The sequence below is a fragment of the Dendrobates tinctorius genome, unplaced genomic scaffold (assembly GCF_039654945.1).
Source record: "Dendrobates tinctorius isolate UK_male_01 unplaced genomic scaffold, ASM3965494v1 ptg000029l, whole genome shotgun sequence".
Lineage (NCBI taxonomy): Eukaryota > Metazoa > Chordata > Amphibia > Anura > Dendrobatidae > Dendrobates > Dendrobates tinctorius.
In genome coordinates, this window is record NW_027361697.1 from 17361526 (window position 1) to 17379327 (window position 17802).

At 45.3% G+C, this 17802-nt stretch overlaps 1 protein-coding gene across 2 annotated transcripts in view; it reads right to left on the reverse strand.

The window, feature by feature from the left end:
* The window catches only part of PLPPR5 (phospholipid phosphatase related 5), a 376469-nt gene that overhangs the window by 64073 nt on the left and 294594 nt on the right, over window positions 1-17802 (reverse strand). For both annotated transcript variants that reach the window (XM_073571406.1, XM_073571407.1), the window contains exons 4-5: window positions 13081-13257; window positions 1029-1148 (exon numbers count right to left, since the gene is read on the reverse strand). In XM_073571406.1, coding sequence (XP_073427507.1) covers window positions 1029-1148; window positions 13081-13257 — 297 coding nt within the window. The remainder of the gene's footprint in view (window positions 1-1028; window positions 1149-13080; window positions 13258-17802) is intronic.

A 17802-nucleotide genomic window follows, 5' to 3' on the forward strand; every position in this document is an offset into this window, starting at 1 on the left:
ATCTTTCAGGTTACATCGGGGGCTTAGCTACAGCATTACAGAATGCTGTAGATAAGCCCTGATGGCGGTGGCCGCAGCTTATATGCGAAAAATAGGTGACAGATTCCCTTTAATGTTCAACCATACACAATGCATGAAAGCAAAAGTATTTTAAAGTTGCTTGCTTAAATTTATTCTGAACAGTATCTGCATATAGATTAATGAGCTAAAACACGTAAAATAAAAAAATAGACATATTGTAATTAAATTGTCTTCATTAAAACATATTGGGGAATTTTGTGTACTCTGTTCTTTTTCAGAACTATAAGTCTCCACGGTTACACACTACTGAAAAGAAAATTGTGTAATAGATACCAGCCGTCCTGTGTTACTTCACAACCTCTGCCCCTGCTTTTACTGTCTGACAATAAGCATAATGAGAGGGTAGGGAAAATTGAGATTCCCATGACTGCAGCATCAGACTACACACAGGGTGAGTTTGTAGTCTGTCACCATGGAGACAAATAGTGCTAGCTTGGATCTTTTGAAGCAAAACCAACACTTTTTGCAAAATTGTTTAATTTTCTTTTTTTTAATTTTAGATGCTCCAAAGAAATAAAAAAAAATCGCAAACAATTCATAGCCTTAAAGTTAGCAGTAAAAATAAGGAAATCCATTTTTTGTGAATATTTGCAGGTTTGCTTAATTCTCAGCTTTGTGCTGAAGATCTTAGTACATTGAGGCTAGTTGTTAGATATGAGCTGTCTGACAACTCTATTCAAAGTCAGTGTAGTGAGTGGATCCCTGGCAGACAGTCTGTCTGAAATTACTCTGCTGTTCTGCTCAAACCTGGGTTGGCTCTATGCCGCAGCAGAGACGGGCTAAAGCAGCTTGCCAGCGGCAGTGATATTTGCTGAAGAAATATTTAATAAAAAGAAAATCCTTTCAACTTGATTTTTTTTAGTGTCAAATACCTATTTTTATGTTATAAGATCAAAAACTCACTTTCAAAGATATAGATGAAATAAAAAGAACATCAAGAGACTTACCTTTTCCAAAGGGCTTTCTACCCGAGGAATGCTGATCATCGGCATCTGTGCCAAATTATCAATGGGAGACTTTTCTTGTTCTGCCTGCCGTCCTTTAAAATTGTTAACCACACACACAACCTGTGTAAGACAAATATTTTGTAACTTATTGTAGCTTTCATATGTATATGTCTCAATTTTAAAAAGTAGAACAGATAGAAGGGAGCTGGGCCATACCAAAGATCCCTCCATTGATGGATTTTTATTATTTCAGTGTATGGGGCTAAGAAAGAACAGGCAGGTAGTTGTTAACTAGCTGCCTGTTCTGCCGAACACTAATCTCTGATACCTCAGAGTGGCCAAGACATGACATCTTCTCTTTTGCTTTACTACATTGACAGAGCTCCTTACAAAAAAATAAAAGTCCTGGATAGTCCCTTTAAAGTTCTGTAACCAAGTACAGAATTGTTCTCCTCCCACCGACTTTTCCATTCCTCATTCCCTTATTGGCAGTTGAAGAGTAGAGTGCGGCACAGGTTCTTGTCTTTGCGGCTCAGTGGCAAAATAAATTGGATTAAGGGTACCTTTACACTTAGCGATGCACCAGCGATCCCGACAACGATATGACCAATTCAGGATCGCTGGTGCATTGCTAAGTGGTCGCTAGTGAGCTGCCAAAGAGGCAGATCTCACCAGCAACATAGCAGCGGTCGGCGGTGTGATAAAACACACCGGGATCGCCTTTGCTGGGGTCAAAGGTCATGTGCAGTTAGCATGAAACTCAGGCGCAGAGCGGGGATTCGTGTGTATAACTGACCCTGGGTCAGGTTTATTAACGGTGAAAGCAATGCAAAAGGAAATAAAACATAAAACAAATCCTTGCCTGTCCGGCACTAACTAAACAATGGACAACCTAACTACCAACTGGCGGGCTTCTCCCGTCCAGCCAAACCACAGTTGCAGTGGGCACTGCTTCCACTCACGTGTGTGTCTCTCACACAGACAGGCTCTCTGTGTTCCCAGGCTGAGACACTCACACAACCACCTTGCATCCTTATATATCCACCTCCCATTATCCATTAGTAAGCAGGTGCGATACTGACCAGACTAGGCCACATAGGAAAGGAATCTGGGCGAGATATACCTGCCCTCATCCACCATTCCCACATGATTCTCACATATCCCCCCCTTCTGCTCAGACCACTCTGGTCGAGCAATGACACCCGCCAAACAGTGCACTCGGGACAGGGCATCTGCATTCCCCATCTGTACCCCTGGGCGGTGCTCCACCGTAAAAGTGTAGGCCTGCAGGGAAAGGAACCACCGGGTCACCCGGCTATTCCGTTCCTTGTTCAAGTGCATCCACTTGAGAGGGGCATGGTCAGTGATCAGCCTGAACTTTCTGCCCACCAGGTAATATTTGAGGGCCTCTAGAGCCCACTTAATGGCTAGGTACTCTTTTTCCACGACTGCATACCTTTGTTCGTGTTTATTCAGCTTCCTGCTGAGATAGAGGACTGGGTGTTCCACTCCGTCCCTCACTTGTGAGAGTACGGCCCCGATACCGGTATCAGAGGCATCCGTTTGTACCACAAACTCGCTGCGGAAGTCTGGAGTCACCAGTACGGGCTGAGAGCAAAGTGCCCGTTTTAGGCTATGGAAGGCTTCTTCAGCCGCTAAACTCCATTTAATCATGACGGAGTCTTTCCCTTTTGTAAGATCCGTCAGGGGGGTAGCGATGGCTGCAAAATTGGGTATGAACCGGCGATAATAACCGGCGATCCCCAGGAAGGCTTGCACCTGCTTCTTGTTGACAGGTTGTGGCCAGTCCTGAACCGCCTGAATCTTATCAACCTGGGGTTTAACAACACCCCTCCCAATTACATACCCCAAATACCGGGCTTCTTCTAGCCCGATGTGACATTTCTTGGGGTTCGCGGTTAGACCTGCCTCCCACAGGTCGTCAATCACAGCTTGTACTTTCTGGAGATGAGTCTCCAGTCCAAGCTGTAAATGACAATGTCGTCCAAATAGGCCGAAGCGTACCGCCTATGTGGCCTCAGGACTCGATCCATCAGTCTCTGGAAGGTCGCTGGTGCTCCGTGCAGTCCAAACGGCATATACACATACTGAAATAGACCTTCTGGGGTAGCAAATGCCGTCTTTTCTCTGGCAGCCTCCGCCAGAGGGATCTGCCAATACCCCTTTGTTAGGTCTAGGGTCGTAATATACCGAGCTTTTCCTAACCGATCTATTAACTCATCGACCCGGGGCATAGGGTAGGCATCAAATTTTGAGACCGCATTCAGTTTCCTGAAGTCATTACAGAACCGGATGGTGCCGTCTGGTTTAGGGATTAGCACAATCGGGCTGGACCACGCACTGTGCGATTCCTCAATGACTCCTAACTAGTGTTGAGCATTCCGATACCGCAAGTATCGGGTATCGGCCGATACTTGCTGTATCGGAATTCCGATACCGACTTCCGATATTTTTTCAATATCGGAATTCGGCATCGGAATCGGAAGTTCAGTTGATTGACGGCCTGACGTCATCATGATGCGCGGTGTGTGCGCATCATGATGTGCCGTCATTTCGGGCCTTCCGGGGGTCTCTGCCGGCCTGCCGGGGGGCTGTGCCGGCCTGCCGGGGGGCTGTGTGGACTGCCCGGGGTCTGTACCGGCCTGCCGGGGGGCTGTGCCGGCCTGCCGGTGGTCTGTGCACCCTGTGGGGGTCTGTACCGGCCTGCCGGGGGGCTGTGCCGGCCTGCCGGGGGGCTGTGCTGATGTCCGGGGGTCTGTGCAAGCATCGTCCGATGGGACTACAAGTCCCATTGGGCGATGCCTGCTACCATGACAGTGATTGACACATTAGCCAATGATGGGACAGTAGTAGTCCCATCATCCGGCTAATGTGTTAAATGTTAAAAAAAAAAAAAAAAATACTACATACATACTACATGCATGCTACATACATACTACATGCTACATACATACTACATATATACTACATACATACTACATACATGCTACATACATACTACATGCATGCTACATACATACTACATGCTACATACATACTACATGCATGCTACATACATACTACATATATACTACATACATGCTACATACATGCTACATACATACTACATACATACTACATACATACTACATGCATGCTACATACATACTACATATATACTACATGCATGCTACATACATACTACATGCTACATACATACTACATATATACTACATACATACTACATACATGCTACATACATACTGCATGCTACATACATACTACATGCATGCTACATACATACTACATGCATGCTACATACATACTACATGCATGCTACATGCATGCTACATACATACTACATGCTACATACATACCACATACATACTACATACATGCTACATACATACTACATGCATGCTACATACATACTACATGCTACATACATACTACATATATACTACATACATACTACATACATGCTACATACATACTACATGCATGCTACATACATACTACATGCTACATACATACTACATGCATGCTACATACATACTACATATATACTACATACATACTACATACATGCTACATACATACTACATACATACTACATGCATGCTACATACATACTACATATATACTACATGCATGCTACATACATACTACATGCTACATACATACTACATATATACTACATACATACTACATACATGCTACATACATACTGCATGCTACATACATACTACATGCATGCTACATACATACTACATGCATGCTACATACATACTACATGCATGCTACATACATACTACATGCTACATACATACCACATACATACTACATACATACTACATACTACATATATACTACATGCATGCTACATACATACTACATGCTACATACATACCACATACATACTACATACATACTACATGCTACATACATACTACATATATACTACATGCATGCTACATACATACTACATGCTACATACATACCACATACATACTACATACATACTACATACATACTACATGCTACATACATACTACATATATACTACATGCATGCTACATACATACTACATGCTACATACATACCACATACATACTACATACATGCTACATATATACTACATGCATGCTACATACATACTACATATATACTACATGCATGCTACATACATACTACATGCTACATGCATGCTACATACATACTACATACATACTACATGCTACATACATACCACATATATACTACATACATACAATACATTCATACAATACATACATAGACATACAGTACATATAACATAGAGTAACATACTTACCAATACTTGTCACATTGTTCCCCGAAGCCATTGTCTTTTCCGGAATAAATATTAACATAACAAACCACAAAAATACTCACCCACGATCCGAAGCAGTCCACGAGTGTGTCCCACGACGATCTTGGGTAGAGAACTGCAGCATCAGATGCTGCCGTTCTCTACGGGCTGCAGGAATCCAATGACGGAAGGTAGGTATCCTTCCGCACTGTATTCCTCCGCCACTTAAAAAAAAAAAAGTCCCTAGTCTCACTTTATGCCATTGCTGCGTGGGAATTTCCCACACAGCAATGGCATAAAGTGAGACTAGGGACTTTTTTTTTTTTAAGTGGCGGAGGAATACAGTGCGGAAGGATACCTACCTTCCGTCATTGGATTCCTGCAGCCCGTAGAGAACGGCAGCATCATCTGATGCTGCAGTTCTCTACCCAAGATCGTCGTGGGACACACTCGTGGACTGCTTCGGATCGTGGGTGAGTATTTTTGTGGTTTGTTATGTTAATATTTATTCCGGAAAAGACAATGGCTTCGGGGAACAATGTGACAAGTATTGGTAAGTATGTTACTCTATGTTATATGTACTGTATGTCTATGTATGTATTGTATGAATGTATTGTATGTATGTAGTATATATGTGGTATGTATGTAGCATGTAGTATGTATGTAGTATGTATGTAGCATGCATGTAGCATGTAGTATGTATGTAGCATGCATGTAGTATATATGTAGTATGTATGTAGCATGCATGTAGCATGTATGTAGTATGTATGTGGTATGTATGTAGCATGTAGCATGCATGTAGCATGCATGTAGTATGTATGTAGTATATATGTGGTATGTATGTAGCATGTAGTATGTATGTAGTATGTATGTAGCATGCATGTAGCATGTAGTATGTATGTAGCATGCATGTAGTATATATGTAGTATGTATGTAGCATGCATGTAGTATATATGTAGCATGCATGTAGTATATACACTCACTGGCCACTTTATTAGGTACACCATGCTAGTAACGGGTTGGACCCCCTTTTGCCTTCAGAACTGCCTCAATTCTTCGTGGCAGAGATTCAACAAGGTGCTGGAAGCATTCCTCAGAGATTTTGGACCATATTGACATGATGGCATCACACAGTTGGCGCAGATTTGTCGGCTGCACATCCCTGATGCGAATCTCCCGTTCCACCACATCCCAAAGATGCTCTATTGGATTGAGATCTGGTGACTGAGGAGGCCAATTGAGTACAGTGAACTCATTGTCATGTTCAAGAAACCAATCTGAGATGATTCGAGCTTTATGACATGGCGCATTATCCTGCTGAAAGTAGCCATCAGATGTTGGGTACATTGTGGTCATAAAGGGATGGACATGGTCAGCAACAATACTCAGGTAGGCTGTGGCATTGCAACGATGCTCAATTGGTACCAAGGGGCCCAAAGAGTGCCAAGAAAAAATTCCCCACACCATGACACCACCACCACCAGCCTGAACCGTTGATACAAGGCAGGATGGATCCATGCTTTCATGTTGTTTACGCCAAATTCTGACCCTACCATCCGAATGTCGCAGCAGAAATCGAGACTCATCAGACCAGGCAAGGTTTTTCCAATCTTCTACTGTCCAATTTCGATGAGCTTGTGCAAATTGTAGCCTCAGTTTCCTGTTCTTAGCTGAGAGGAGTGGTACCCAGTGTGGTCTTCTGCTGCTGTAGCCCATCTGCCTCAAAGTTCGACGCACTGTGCATTCAGAGATGCTCTTCTGCCTACCTTGGTTGTAACGGGTGGCAATTTGAGTCACTGTTGCCTTTCTATCAGCTCGAACCAGTATGCCCATTCTCCTCTGACCTCTGGCATCAACAAGGCATTTCCGGCCACAGAACTGCCGCTCACTGGATTTTTTTTCTTTTTTGGACCATTCTCTGTAAACCCTAGAGATGGTTGTGCGTGAAAATCCCAGTAGATCAGCAGTTTCTGAAATACTCAGACCAGCCCTTCTGGCACCAACAATCATGCCACGTTCAAAGGCACTCAAATCACCTTTCTTCCCCATACTGATGCTCGGTTTGAACTGCAGGAGATTGTCTTGACCATGTCTACATGCCTAAATGCACTGAGTTGCCGCCATGTGATTGGCTGATTAGAAATTAAGTCTTAACACACAGTTGGACAGGTGTACCTAATAAAGTGGCCAGTGAGTGTATGTGTTATGTATGTAGCATGTAGTATTTATGTAGTATGAATGTAGCATGTATGTAGTATGTAGTATGAATGTAGCATGTATGTAGTATGCATGTTGTATGTATGTAGCATGTAATTTTTTTTTTTTTTTTACATTTAACACATTAGCCGGATGATGGGACTACTACTGTCCCATCATTGGCTAATGTGTCAATCACTGTCATGGTAGCAGGCATCGCCCGATGGGACTTGTAGTCCCATCGGACGATGCCTGCACAGACCCCCGGAGCCTGCACAGACCACCGGCAGGCCGGCACAGCCCCCCGGCAGGCCGGCACAGCCCCCCGGCAGGCCGGCACAGCCCCCCGGAGATTGCACAGCCCCCCGGCAGGCCGGCACAGCCCCCCGGAGCCTGCACAGACCACCGGCAGGCCAGCACAGACCACCGGAGCCTGCACAGACCCCCTGGCAGGCCGGCACAGCCCCCCGAAAGTCCCGTACAGACCCCAGAGAGGCTGTACAAGGGCAGGAAAGGGTTTTTCTTATTCCGATACCGGAAGTCCCATAGACTTGAATGGGACTTCCGGTATCGGAATCGGCGATACCGATACTTTTTTTAAAGATCGGCCGATACCATCCGATACGATACTTTGAAGTATCGGACGGTATCGCTCAACTCTACTCCTAACTCTAACATTGCCTTCACTTCTCGGGAAACGGCTTCACGGCGCTCTTCCGGGATTCGGTAGGGCTTTACGTGAACTGTGACACCAGGTTCTGTTACGATGTCATATTTCATTAGCATAGTCTGCCCGGGTTTTTCTGAGAAAAACTTTTGGTTGTGAAGTAGAAACTGCCTGACTTCCGTCTTTTGCCGCTCCGAGAGAGTCTCTGCAACCCGTACCTCCGGTACGGTATGCGAGCAGACAGGACGGGCCAGCTCCGCTGACAAGGCAGACCGATCCTTCCAGGGCTTTATCAGATTTACATGATAAATCTGCTCAGGTTTCCGTTTACCTGCCTGGTATACTTTGTAGTTTACTTCACCAACTCTTTCCTTGATCTCAAAGGGGCCCTGCCACTTTGCCAGGAACTTACTGTCCACCGTGGGGACCAGGATCAACACCCTATCTCCGGGTGCAAACGTACGGATCTTGGCGCCCCTATCATAAATTCTTTTTTGGGCTCCTTGAGCCCGTATCATGTGTTCTTTGACGATAGGCATAACAGCCGCAATACGGTCCTGCATTTGTGTGACGTGATCTATCACTGTTTTAAATGGAGTGACCTGACCCTCCCAGGTTTCTTTTGCAACGTCTAACAGTCCGCGAGGACGTCGGGCGTACAATAACTCGAAAGGCGAGAATCCCGTGGAAGACTGGGGTACTTCCCTGATGGCAAAAAGCAAATACGGAAGTAAATAGTCCCAGTTCTTCCCATCCTTGTCTATCACCTTTCTCAGCATCTGCTTCAGAGTTTTATTGAACCGTTCGACCAACCCGTCTGTTTGAGGGTGATACACGGATGTGCGTAACGGTTCGATTTGTAACAATTGGCAGAGCTCCTTCATTATCCTGGACATAAAGGGGGTCCCCTGGTCGGTGAGTATCTGTTTTGGTATACTGACCCGACTAAACACATGCACCAGCTCCTTGGCAATCGTCTTGGTGGCCGTGTTACGCAAAGGGATGGCCTCCGGGTAACGAGTGGCATAATCCAAGATGACCAGGATATGTTGGTGTCCACGTGCAGACCGTGGAAGGGGCCCAACTAAATCCATCCCAATCCTCTCAAACGGGACTTCAATAATAGGTAGGGGTACCAAAGGGCTACAGAACCGGGGCTTAGGTGCAGAGGCTTGGCAGTCAGGACAAGACTCGCAATATACACGAATATCGTGATGCATGCCTGGCCAAACAAAACAGTGTAATATCCTTTCGGTGGTTTTCTGGACTCCCAGGTGACCTCCCATCACATGTCTGTGGGCCAGGTCCAGGACCTGCCGCCGGTAGGGTTTTGGCACGACTAATAGTTGCACCGTATCTTCCCCCTTTTTCTCTATCTGATAGAGTAAATCATTCTCCAGAACCATGTAAGGATATGCCAGCCTAGAGCCAGGTTCTACGGGCACCCCATTTATCACTTTCACATTTGTCCTAGCCTGAGAAAGGGTAGGATCCTTTATTTGCTCGCTTTGGAAGTCATCTTTCTGAACTTCTAAATCCGGCAAAGGGGGAGGTGGACGGCTGTCAGCCTCCTCCTCTTCCCCGGTCTCCTCATTATCACCCGCCATGACTGAAAACGGGAACTGCAGGTCATTTCCCGCAGACTCTTCCCCCGAGTCTTCCAGGGAGACCTCTTCCAGGGGTTCGGGACCCACACGCTCCCTGGGAGAAGAATCATGTACACTATTACCCGAGGGCATCAACTGATTCTCCCACAATTGCCAGAAGTGGGGAAAATCCCGGCCCAGGATAACATCATGCAATAACGCCGGGACGAGTCCCACTTTATGTTGCACAGACCCATAGGAAGTTGTAATGCATATGACTGTGGTGAGGTACGAACAGGTGTCTCCATGCACACACGTTACAGAGAATTTGTCTGATGGCCCAGTCGGGGCTGGCACCAGACTGGCCTTCACCAGAGTCACCACACTTCCCGAGTCTAACAATGCCACCACATTTTTGCCATCAACAGTTAAATCACACAAGTGTTTTTCCACATCCTTTTGACCGGCATTCACACTCACTACCCGTGCAACCATAGACATGCGGTTTTTAGAGTCTGTGACGTCGCACTGCATGGGTTCAGTAGTGACCGGACAGTTCGCAGCAATATGTCCCATCTCTTGGCAGCGGAAACACCTAACGGGCCCCTTGCTTAGACCATAGTTCGTTACTCTCGGCCTCGCAGTGCGGGCAGTCCCGTTTTCCTCCCCCACTGTCTTAGGGATTTTTCCATCTCCCCTACTCCCTGGAACAGTCTTACCGGTTCCACGTGGAGACGATGAAGAACGAGGTGGGGTAGCGTCGTCTCGGAGTCCTTCCGCCACGGAGTAACGTTCAACCAGATCCACCAGTTGATCTGCCGTCGTAGGATTTCCATGGCTTACCCACTTCCTCAGGGCTGGCGGTAGAGCTCTCAGGTACTTGTCCAGGACGACTCTCTGGATTATCTCTGGCGCTGTCAACACCTCGGGTTGTAGCCACTTCTTTGTCACGTGGATCAGGTCGAACATCTGGGACCGCGGTGGTTTATCCGGCTGATAAGTCCATTGATGCACTCTCTGTGCCCGGACAGCGGTCGTCACTCCCAGCCGGGCCAAGATCTCGGCTTTCAATTTGTCAAAGTCCTGCGCAGCTTCAGGTTCCAGGTCATAATACGCCTTTTGGGCCTCACCGGAAAGAAACGGGGCAATCAGGCCGGCCCATCGTGCCTTCGGCCATTTTTCTCGCACCGCCGTCCGTTCAAACGTGGTCAGGTATGCCTCGACGTCATCATCAGGCGTCATTTTCTGCCAGTACCGACTCACGTGAATCACTCTCGACTCGGCTTCCAGGTTAAGCTCAGGTAAGCTTGCCAAGCGCTGCGCCACCTGCTGGAGAAGCGAACGATCGGTAGCTGTCATGTCCACCAACTCCTTCAGCTGGGCCATCATCACCCGATTAGCTTCTTGCTGGACGGCGGTGGACTGTACCAGCGCTTTCACCACGTCCTCCATGCTCATGCTTGCAACGTGATGCCCGCGTTCTCCACCACAATGTGATAAAACACTCCGGGATCGCCTTTGCTGGGGTCAAAGGTCACGTGCAGTTAGCATGAAACTCAGGCGCAGAGCGGGGATTCGTGTGTATAACTGACCCTGGGTCAGGTTTATTAACGGTGAAAGCAATGCAAAAGGAAATAAAACATAAAACAAATCCTTGCCTGTCCGGCACTAACTAAACAATGGACAACCTAACTACCAACTGGCGGGCTTCTCCCGTCCAGCCAAACCACAGTTGCAGTGGGCACTGCTTCCACTCACGTGTGTGTCTCTCACACAGACAGGCTCTCTGTGTTCCCAGGCTGAGACACTCACACAACCACCTTGCATCCTTATATATCCACCTCCCATTATCCATTAGTAAGCAGGTGCGATACTGACCAGACTAGGCCACATAGGAAAGGAATCTGGGCGAGATATACCTGCCCTCATCCACCATTCCCACATGATTCTCACAGCGGTCACTACTTACCTGTCAGACAAGGCGATGAAGGCGTCCTCCCGCCTGCGTCCACGCGTCACTCGTCGCCACAGCAGGAAGCCCAGCAGTAAGCAGAAGACGAGAAATGGCCCAGGACGTTCTCGCGTGATCAGCGATAACCAGTGGGGGAGCCGGTCGGAGGTAAGTATCACATGTAGCGATATCGCTAGCAATATCGCTGCTGCGTCACAAAACCAGTGACGCTATAGCGATATTGCTAGCGATATCACTATGTGTAATGGGCCCTTTACACAAGACATTTTGGAATTGCCTCTGGACGTGCTCTCAGTCACTCCCAAAATTACCTAAACATCCTTTTCAAAGTCTAAAGGCCCCATCACACTAAACGATGTCCCAGCGATCCCACCAACGATCCGACATGATGGGATCGCTGGGACATCGTTAGACAGCCCCAGCGATCAGGACCAGTGACGCTGGACGCTGGTTTCTAATGTAAATATCGGGTATCCAGGAGCCGCGCGACTCCTGGATACCCGCTGATTACCTTGGAAACCGGCGTACACACTGGTTTCCAAGGTAAGCATCGGGTATCTAGGAGCCGCGCGACTCCTAGAAACCCGACGTTTAACTTGGAAACCAGAGCGTATGCCGGTTTCCAAGGTAAACAGCGGGTATCCAGGAGCCGCGGCTCCTGGATACCTGACGTTTACATTAGCAACCAGCGTCCAGCGTCGCTGATCGCTAGTCTCTTGCTGCCACACGCAGCGATGCGTGCTGGGCAGTGGGAGACCAGCGATCGAAAAATGGCCCAGGCCGCTCGAGCACGATCAGCGATAACCGTCAGGGGGGCCGGTTGCTGATCCCCGTCACACACAGCGATCTCGCTGGCGAGATCGCTGATGTGTCACAAAATCAGCGATCTCGCTAGCGAGATCGCTTAGTGTGACGGGGCCTTAACTTGTATAAATCATGGTACTTTTTAACTTTGGTTCACCATTTTGCCCAAGCAAAATTGTGACTTTTTGCAAATATGGGATTCCATTAAAAGGTCTCAATGCTACAAGTTTTACTTACTGAACCAGCCACACTGCCCCAACTCACTCCTTTAGACATGCTCGCATCAATACCCGGCAGTGCCGCCAGCACTAAATACATGCAGCTGCACACTCCGGTCTCAAGTGGCGGCAGTGCTGGGACAACTCGCGCAAGTTTCTTGCATTGCACACGCAAGTGTGACCCCAGCCTTACTAGGAAACTCCAAAAGGGTCTTGGCAATAAACATGTCCATTAGAACTTGTATTGGAAATTAACTACACACGATTTTTCATACATACCAGAAACACGGATATCGATATTCCAATAAGAAACCCGGCTATGACATCTGACCAGTGATTCCGATATTCTGCCACTCTGTTTATTCCAGTAATAAATGCCAGACACATTAAGCCCAGGCATAGGACAGGTTTCGCAAGTCGTGTCCCTTTGGCTTTAATGGTGCTAGTAATGTACATCTGTGAAATAAATATAAAATACATCAATGATAATACATTAAAAGCAGCACAGAAAAACTGTTCTGTTAGTGACCTCCCTCTATTAGCCAGTGTGGAAAGATGCTGAAAAGACCAGCCCCCACTCTGGTGGATTTTTCATTCTTTTGCATTATATATAGTCACCAACTTATTTCAAGGAATGTCATGTACATGTAATATGGCATTTCAGCTCTCGTAATTTTTGGACATCTGTAATTTCTCCCAAAGACAACAGCTAATTTCCAGTGGTTTCTATAGCTAAACCTACATCAATCACGTGATTGCCTAGGTTGTAAATAATATGCAAATTGTCTCTTCAGAGAAAAAGAGGACTTGAACTCTATAGCATCACCTTTCAAGTCCTCTTTTTCTCTGAAGAGGCAATTTGTATATTATTTTCCCAGAGGAGCATTGCACGGCGATTAAGCCTCCTTACCTTGACAAGTCAGAGCTGGCATGTCACTCTCCACAAGGAGAAACTTTACCCCTTAGACCTAGGTTGTAAATAGTAAGTTATATAACTTTTTAATATAGTCTATTAATTTAGGTGCACCGATACTCCAGTAGTCGAAAAACCAAGCAACTTGGATTTCGGTCCTGTGCTCATCAGAAGACGTGTGCTTTGTTGACACAGATCTCACTCGTCCAATTTATTTCCTTATAAAGAGTTGTATCGAAGAAAAAAAATTACAGCATGCACAATTTGCATCCAATATTCATTTTGCACTCGGCGGTGCAAGTCTATGAGACGATGGAAAACATTGGACCACACTGGAATGACATCCAAGTGCGGTGTGATCTTTATTGAGTGACAATAGAGAAGGCGGAGAAATATTTTTTCCATCTTCTCATCCTAGAAAATCAGATTACACTATGATTACACTCTTATCAATCTCTGATCAGAGTTTGATCAGAATAATCAGCCCGATTTTCTCAAACAAGAGAAGATACAGTGGTGTGACCCTAGCGTAGTTGAGGCTCTAGAGATGATCGCATCAAATTGCTGGAAGTTTAGTAGCCAGACAATCAGCAATCATCAATTTAACTTTCTGGTGAAAAAGGGGCTATTCTATATCATTATTATCTCTTTATAATTTACATAAATCCCATAATATCATAATCATAACATAATAGTTAACATTTTTGGAAAAACTAGCATTAACATAGCCACTGGCTTCTTGGTGACTATAGTGTGATACGTTAGAGATGATACCAGTGGTCGTTCTACTGAAACAAAATATTCCCTGGACGATTGCCATCGATAAGGATCAGCCATTGTGTAGTAATGTTAAGTAATGCGAATGAAAGACATTGTATTGTAAATCTTATTCTTCTAGAATTAGGCATTTTTGTAAAGTAAGCACATTGGCCTCGTTGAGATTTTTACTCTAAATATTTCCACGCACTATTTTGAAATACACAAAGACAGTGATTGTTGGCGTTGCTGTTGTTGACCTTGGGCGAAGTTGAGTGAAATTGCTGTATGCTGCATAATCACCGAGAAAATTTTCAATATTTCTTTTACAGCAGAAATCTGTCTTGAGCGTTTGGACACATATCAAGTGAGGACAATAGCTTGTCATAAGAAGTAATGTGCCTAGTCTTATGGAATGGACACCGCTCTTTCTATTTTTATTGCTTGGTAAAGCTTGTAAAATGATTCTCCATATTATACTCCGAAAAAGAAAAGTAGTTGAAATGTAGTCCTTATCACAGAACTGAAAATATTATGTGAAAAAGTCCCTAAAAGGGTCCAAAAGCTCCTTTACATATATTCTATTAGGCCATGTAGATTATAGATAAAAGAATTTCTATTAGTCAAAGTAAAAGAGGATTTTTTGTTCTGGAAAACGCAGTAGGAAAATATATTATGTAACTGCTCTTTCTTGTGAAATAGAGCCATGTAATACCACATTTGTCCTGCAGAGGCACCAGCACATCCTCATTTATGTTACTGTAGTATCTTATTGTTTAATATAATTATCATTCATAAGCAAACAATTCCTCATTTACAGAATAGGTTCCATATGTGAAATGCTTTTTTACATGCAGAATTAAAGAACAGTTGTGTGGACCCTAATGATTTGTGATGTCGATGTCTGTAAAGCACTGTGGAATTAATGGTGCTACATCATGCAAATTGCCTCTTCAGAGAGGAAGAGGACTTGAACTCTATAGCGCCACCTGTTGGTAGTAGCGATCCTACAAGTCACAATCGACCCTTTAACGAGTCTTGTAATATGACTTAGGATAAAAGCCAAATTTAGAATCTCAATTTGCAGACACGGTGTTTCGGGCTATTGGCCCTCATCAGTGCAAAGTATGAGAACTGATTTGGCTAGGTGAGAGGCTCTGGACTGAGGTCTAAGGGGTAAGGTTTCTTCTTGTGGAGAGTGACATTCCAGCTCTGGCTTGTCAAGGTAAGGAGTGAAACAAATAAAAAAAGAACACTGAAAGGCAATTTTTTATAAATTAAAATTGAATACAATTACACAATGTGCAATCAAAATCCTTGACAAGGTTGCAATTCAAATGTGAATCTATGTCAATACACAAAAACCCTCTATGGCAGATTATTGTTAACGGGGTTGTCTTGGACTTTAACATGGATGGCCTATTCTTAGGGTACCGTCACACTTGATGACGCACCAGTGATCCCGACAATGATATGACCCAGTAGAGATCGCTGGTGCGCCACTACGTGGTCGCTGGTGAGCTGTCAAACAGTCAGATCTCACCAGCGATGCAGCAATGATACGGAATGATACGACGGTCGTTGGGACCCTGTCTCTCAGACCTGTAGAATTGAGGTTGTTCGTCATTGTCCCTGTCAAACACAGCGATGCATGCTGGCGAGCAGGACACCAGCGATCAAAAAATGGCCCTGGACATTCGAGCACGATCAGCGACATCGCAGCAGGGGCCCGATCGCCGCTATGTGTCACACGTAGCGAGATCGCAGGCGAGGTCGCTGTTGCGTCACAAAATCTGTGACGCAACAGCGATCTCGCTAATGATCTCGCTATGTGAGACGGGGCCTTTAGGATAGGTCATCAATGTCTGATCAGTGGGGTGTGACACCAGGTTACCCTGCCGATCAGCTGTTCCTGGTGTTGGTGGCAGCCGGAATTGCTCACTTACAAAGATGCACAGCACAGCTCCAATGAAGCAATAGTGCCCGTGAGTAGGTACTGAAAATCCACCCTCTATTGATTTGAATAGGGGTAGAAGTGCAGTACCACGCCACGGCCACTATAAGTCAATGGAGCTGTGAGGCTCCATAACTAGGTGGTTCCGGCCGCCGCCGCCACCAGGGACAGCTGAAAAGTATTAGATGAATGGTAACTGTGCAGTAACTTAGTGGCTCTTTGTATGACATTAACCCAAGTATGTGGTCCAAAGCTGACATGGACATAATAAGAAGCACTAGAAAAACAAGCATGTGCATTTATTTAAAATTTTCATAAAAATGACAGGTAGAATTTAAATTGTATTTTTTAGTGATGAGCGAATCTGCCAAAATATTGATTAAAAATTATTCAATTCCAGATAATTGTTTCTTATTATGATCTAGAATTTCCCCAGACCACAAAGTATAATAAACATGGGGGTGAAAAAAATTACCTTGCTGCTTATCATCAATCCTATCACCACACTCCGGGGTCCATTCCTTCAAGCATTCAGTCCTCTGCATGTACAATTGGGTTGTTCTGTCATATTTACTTAGCGTTAAGATTTTCTGCATTAGGTTGGCCTGTAATGTCACGATGCTCGTGGAGAATCAACCACATGCGCTGTGATATCATTACGACATGTTGCATGTCACCCGAGGCAGTGACTTGGCCATGGGAACAGATGTCGTGATGTGATGACATCACTACGCACTTTTGACATCACAACGTGCGTCATGATGTCTGTGGCCTACTCGGTGCGGGAAACCCCAGCGCAGTGAAGATAACGCAATAGTCAAAGAGGACGCGCAGAGTACCAGAACGTGGGGCTGTGATGGTGGGACAGGTGAGCAGCGGTGTAAGAATTTTCTTTCCTGGGCATCTACAATTCAGAAAACTTGTGAAATGGCTGGCTTCCATTTCATTGAAGTTGCTCAAACTGAATTGCAAAAAATTCACTCAAAAATTCACATTTCTTTTTCAAAACAGTTCATCTAGTGCAGTAAATCTTTGGCTATTTCCAGAAAAGGTAAGAGAGTTGTGTCAATTTATAAACACATTGGGCCCAATTCATGAAAGCTTATCCACCAGTATTTTGCCATTTTCACCCCGCTCTGAAAACGTTATCAGAACTGGGGCCGGACAGGGGTGTTGCGACTGCTGCTCACCAAGGGTCTGGAGCAGGACTTGTAAAGAGGGGCACGCCACCCGTTCGATGCTCCTGATTCATGTATACACATACGCCTCTCTTCATGAATCAGGAGCCTCTGACTCCAGGACATCTCAAGACCAGTGTGAACAATGGCACCCTCGATGAATCGGTCTTGTTGAATTACTTATTAACTATTCTTTTCTT